This window comes from Apodemus sylvaticus, chromosome 21 (assembly GCF_947179515.1).
Source record: "Apodemus sylvaticus chromosome 21, mApoSyl1.1, whole genome shotgun sequence".
In the NCBI taxonomy this organism is placed as follows: Eukaryota; Metazoa; Chordata; class Mammalia; order Rodentia; family Muridae; genus Apodemus; species Apodemus sylvaticus.
Window position 1 is genome coordinate 4117980 of NC_067492.1, and position 6000 is coordinate 4123979.

At 48.1% G+C, this 6000-nt stretch overlaps 1 protein-coding gene across 2 annotated transcripts in view; it reads right to left on the reverse strand.

Annotated features, from left to right (window-relative positions):
• Positions 1-6000, reverse strand: part of Disc1 (DISC1 scaffold protein) — a 211066-nt gene that overhangs the window by 13331 nt on the left and 191735 nt on the right. The window contains exon 12 of one of the 2 annotated variants that reach the window (XM_052166730.1): positions 1203-1320. In XM_052166730.1, the coding sequence (XP_052022690.1) occupies positions 1203-1320 (118 nt within the window). Of the gene's footprint in view, positions 1-985; positions 1321-6000 lie in introns of those variants that run through there. The other variant, XM_052166729.1, reaches the window with a different exon arrangement.

Genomic DNA, 6000 nt, shown 5'->3' on the forward strand with positions numbered 1-6000 from the left:
AGAAGCAAAGACCAAAATGCCTACACTTCCTGCAAGCATTTCAAAGCCAGGCTATAGAACAGAGAGTAATAGGTAAGGAGGTGACTGTAGCTACAGCAAGCCACTTGTGAGTGGGCACTTGAGGGGATTCAGGGGATGGGGAGGTCCTACCCCCCCCCCCCCCGCCCCGTCTGTGTTCCTCAAACGGTTAACATTTTAACTGACACCTTGCTGAGACCTACAATCACTGAGAAGGGAACCTCAGTTGAAGAATTGTCTATGTCAGGTTGACCTGTAGGGGACTGTCATGATTGTTAATTGAAAGAGGAGGACCCAGCCCACTGGGGCAGCACCTTTCCCTAGGCTAGATCTGAGCTGTGCAAAGGAGAAGGAAGCTAGCTGACTAAGCAAGCAGGCAGCATGGGAGCATTTGCTTCTCTCTGCTCTTGGCTGTGGATGTGGTGACACGCCTAGACTAGCCACTTGGGTTCCTACCTTGACCTCCCCTCGGTGATGAAATTTAATCAGGAAGTGTGAGCCGGATAAACCTTCCCTCCCCTAAGCTGCTTGTCCCTAGTGTGTTTGATCACAGCCACTAGAAAGAAAAAGAGTAGAGCAGAACTCATCCACACCCTTCCAAAGAGCTCCCCAGTGACAAAGGTGTACACGCACCACCAGGGGTGTGTACTCCTGTTGCGCATGCACACAAGCGAGCCCCTGTGTCTCTTTGATGTAGGTATCTGTCGTGTGGCATAAGATACTGAGTTTGGTGCAAGATAATATGATTATCAGAACCAAGGAGGCCTCTGTGAAGCCTAGCTATGAGTATGTGTTAGATATCAGAAAGAAGGTACCCACAGCGGCGTGAGGTTACACAACCCACTATCTATGACCCGCAGAAGGCAGCACAAACGACTTCAAGGAAGGCTTTGGAACTCTCGGTATTGAAAAGGGCCTGAAGGAGGCAAGCCAGTAAAACTGCTTTGTTTCTTTCTGGTTGTTCCTCTATGCCACACAAACCCATCCTCATGCCCACCAAAGCCTCCATTTTGCCTTGGTCTCGCTGTGTGTCTGTCTCGGACTCTGTGGCTAACAGATCCAAGACATGCAGTACCATAGAAAACAACATCATCCAATCACCTCCATCTGCTGGGGCGTGGGAAGGTGCTATGCTTTTTTAGACTTCCTTTTGCAAAGCAATTCCCGAGAGACGGAAAGGATATGAAGGAGGGCGTCATCTTGACTGTGCATGGCCCTGAGAAGCTCATCTTCCAGGTGCAGGAGCCTCACACCTATGGCTTCACACTTTTCTCCAACTTCAGCAGAAACGACGTGAGGTTCCTGGTCAGAGAATGAGAGAAGATGCGTCAGTCAGCTACAGGATGCTATGTGTGCAGTCAGAACTCGAGGACAGCTCTCCTGGTTTCCGTGCCTCCATGGGAAACCTGAAGGAGACAGCCACTTCTCTGGAGGTTGCTCTTGAGAGTGCAGGAGCCAAGTTCAAGTCATAACTGTGTGCACACAAGCCAGAGGGTTCCTGCCCTACCCGGTCTGTTCAAAGCCTGATTTTAGCATGAAGGCTCCCCAGATGGATTTGTCCAAGGGAACCTGGGTTTCCCAGCTGAATTTTCAGACAATTCACAACACGGTAGAAATGGCAACAAACTGGGCAGCGGTGTCACCAGGAGGACTAGACTTCCAGAGAAGGTCAAAGGGATATTTCTTTAAGAGCACCAGAAATTAACAGGCACTTGGAATTTGTCTGCAAACCAGACTCAGAGCCCTGACAGCTAGACCCTAAAGGGGACTTAATTTGCTTATTTATTTACTTATATGTATTCATTCTTGAGTGTGCATGTTAATGTGTATGGGTATATGTGCATATGGGGGTAGGCATACCCATGTGTGTGGACACCTGTAGAATGCCCTATTGGAGTGCCATGCCACCTGGCAGGAATTTGACATCGACCAAGGTGAAGTTCCTCTCCCAGCCTTTGAGCGGGAACTCCTGTGTTAGCCATAATCCCCTCCACCTAGCTGGTGTGCTCAGACCAAGGTGAAGCCCATTGTTCTTCAAGGACCTGCAGTTTCCTGAAAAACACTAGCCACCTGCAGAGCAGTTTCCAGCGTTTGGGGGAAGGGTTCTCCCTGCCTCTATATTTGGAGTCCTCCATTAAACCTTGAGACCTTGAACAGCAGGTGCTGTCTTGGTCTGGATCTCTTTTCACCAGCTTCCCATACATCCCCAGCTTCCCTTCCAGGTAACCCGTTCCATGTAACCACGGGCAGTTACAGACACCAGAGGCCGCCCTCAGCCATCACTCCTCAGGAGCCATCTACCTTAGTTTTTGTTTTGTTTGTTTTGTTTGGAGGCAGTGTCTCCCATTGGTCTGGACATCACTGATTGGGCTAGGCTGCCTATCAGGAGGGCCCTGGAGATTCACCTGTCCCTGTTACCCCAGCTCGGAGATTACAAGCATCTGCCACCACACCCATTTTTTATGTAGGTCCACCCCAATAGGACAGAAGTGATGGTGTCTCGCATGGTGCCAGGTCTCCACTGGTCATCAGACATGTTCAACATGAGCAGGTATCACCTCAGCACATCCCCACACGAGAGCAGGTGTCACCTCAGGCATCCCACACATGAGCAGGTGTCACCTCAGGCATTCCACACATGAGCAGGTGCCACCTCTATTATGCCACTTTTTTTTTTTTGCCCAGAACCACTCCACTCTAGAGTCTAAAGGTTGCTGTGGCACTGGCTGGTCTAAACAGCATTTCAGTTGTCCCTCCAGACTCTCCCCACAAACTAACTTTGGCCAGGGCAGAAGTTTCCAGGACTAGGCCTAGGTTAGCAGACAGAGGCAGAGACTACATTGCAGCAGGAGAATAAATGTTAATTTTACAACTAACATCTACCTATGATATAGAAGTACTCAGGCCTGGTGGTGGTGTCCCAGGTCCTTAGATGTCATACATGGTATGTTAGCATCAGAACTTAGGAATATGAGTCAAATCCAGATTCATGCCTTGACATTCCAGGAATACCAGTCAAATCCAGATACATGCCTTGACATTTTTCTTTGTTCATTCGTTCTGGAACTCTTCACAGTTTATATGCCCAACAACTGACAATTCTTTAATAAAACAGTGCTAATGGAAACTATAAATAATGGAGAAATCTCATGCAATGAAAGCATCTAAATATACGTGTGTGCGTGTGTGTGTGTGTGTGTGTGTGTGTGTGTGAGAGAGAGAGGGGGGGGTATAGGCCATTTCTAGGTAGGATCCTCGAAAAGACACGCCGCAGTGAGTCCAACATACTGGACCATGGTTCTCACTTCCGCTGGCTTTGGGAGAATGACCCTTTGGTGCACACTTAGCATGAGAGAAGACATACATTGTGAAAGGCAGGAGAAAGAACATGGCTGCTGTTCCCATTCTGTACACCCTCCTTGGTGCATGTTTGCTGCCTGGAAAGAGGATAAAGTTGATGCCTCAAATGGTGCTGTGTGTGTGTGTGTGTGTGTGTGTGTGTATACTACTCACTTGGGAAAGCATGGTTTCTCAGGAAGTGTGAAGCCCTCCTCTAACAGTAGCCCTGTTTCCCCCCACGCCCCGCCCTGTCTAAGCTCCGCCCCCAAACTGTGGTCTCAGCTCCACCCCCTTTGTACCACTCTAGGAGGGGAGCTGTCCCAGCAGGAAGGAAGAGGCTTTGTTGAGAAACTGCAACACCAGTTTCTCCTTTGATGCATTTCTTCCTTTCCTTAAGAATTCATCAATAGTTAAGAATAAAGGAGACAGAAGGTCTTCACTCTCCTTCCCTTAAAATAAAGGAGACTTTCTTTTCAAGTAAGTTAGCTGTCCTTCAAGAGAACTCCCAGAAACACTGAAAATCCTGCATAAGCCAAAACGGAGAATTAAAAGACACAGGCGTTGGCTGGAGGTCCCACCAGGGATGGAACTGCCTGAGGCACAAGTCCCTCTGAAACTATTAAATATAGGTATCAACACACAGCCGGTCGCCCAGACAGAGGTTCTGAGGCCCTCCTGGGCCTCCCCTGAGAGTCCTCACTCCCAAGACAGCATGTTCCAGAATCTTGGGACATCATTTTTTCTTATCATCTAAGGAAAACATCTCAAAGAATCAAACGATCTGGGCACCAAGACTGGTCTCTTCTATTCCACCTCAGGGTAACACAGAGCTCACTCTGAGTTCCTGGGGGGTCAGCTCCTAGGAAGGGAGAAGGCGGGGCACTCCCTCCAAGGCCAAAGTCCACATGGACCAGAAGGGGGCCCAGCACCCCACAGTGTCTGTAATGCATCAGACATAAAAAAAAACCTATATGATTGATATACTTAATTAAAAATTATCACAACATCCCTCTATCTCCTCTCAGATTCTTGGCTGAGTTGGACTTTCTCGGGATCAGCAGTTCTGAGGATAATTTAGTGTGGGTTGTATTGAAGTGTCTTTGAAGACGGTCCTGTAAGTCACCCCTTGAGCAATCTTTTCAGCAATTCAAATCATTATTTATTTTCTAACTTTTGTAGACACTCCAACTATCATTTACCCAGAGGGGTGACCGGTTTTCCCTGTGGGTCAGAATGAACAAGAACGCACAGATAGCCAACATCCTCACGGCCCAGCTCTTCCTTTCCTGGCTTGGCTCACACCCCGGTTCCTAAACCCTTGTGACCCCTCTTCCTGGAATGCTTTCATCAGGAAGCCCTGTCCACACAAACTCTGACAGATCCACTGTCTCTCTCCCCCCCCCCACCAGGCTGTAACAGAGCAGCATCATGACATCTCTGCAGCCCCCCAATGCTGAAGCCCCTGTGTCCCACAAAAGCAGCCCCAGCCAATGCCTGTTGAGTTCTTCTTCTCCCAGGTGCTAACTGTGAGATTTGTTTTATTCCTGTAAGGGTGTTGTGGGAAAGACTTAGTTCCACAGTATAGCAGTATTATGTGAGACCATTCTTACTTCCCAGTACAGCAGGTATCTAGGCCCCAGGTGCTGCCTGCAGGAGGTATTAATGCCAGTGTCTGATGTTACACTACTGTTGGAAGACTGCTATAAAAAAGCAAGCCTGAGACTCTCTGGCTTCCTGTATCACCGTGTGATTTGTTCTGTGTGATATAATACCATTTAATGTGGTCATAGAGCCACAGGGTCCCTCACCAGAGGCCACACAATGGGCCTATCCCGGCCCTGCACTTTCAGACTCGCTGTGAACCAAATATACCTCTCTTCTTTATAAAGTCTCTGGCCTTAGGCACTTGGTGACGGCACTGAATATAAGCAAATGCAGAGAGTCTTGAAAAAGCTTTGCTGTGACTGCACTAGCCAGACAGTGATCTCAAGCTGGTAGGCAGAGCCAGAGAGAGAAGTCTTTCCAAACACTGAGTGCCTGCCTGTGCCTCAGAATAACCTGTTAGGGTGATCCCCAAGCCTCTGGGACAACTGCTAGCCTCAAATGACCAAAACAACATTTTTGAACACACATATGTGCACATGGGCACATACATGCACATATGTGTTGAAAATGGAACCTGTCTCAATGTTGGGGTGAACTTTCCTTACATTGTATTAAGGCATGTCTCTGCATTTTCAATAGTCAATTCTGTACCAGCAGAGAGATGAGTGCTGGCAGGAATTTTGTGTGTGTGCGTGCGGTTTTTTGGGGTTTTTTTTTCTTTTTTTCTTTTTTCTTTTTTCGAGATAGGGTTTCTCTGTATAACTCTGGTTGTCCTGGAACTCACTCTGTAGACCAGACTGGCCTCCAACTCAGAAATCTACCTACCTCTGCCTCCCAAGTGCTGGAATTAAAGGCGTGCACCACCACTGTCCAGCCTTTTTAAGATTTTTTTTTTTTTGATTTTTGGTTTTTTTCAAGACAGGGTTTCTCTGTGTAGCCCTGACTGTCCTGGAACTCACTCTGTAGACCAGGCTGGCTCAAACTCAGAAATCAACCTGCCTCTGCCTCCAGAGTGCTGGGATTACAGGCATGCGCCAC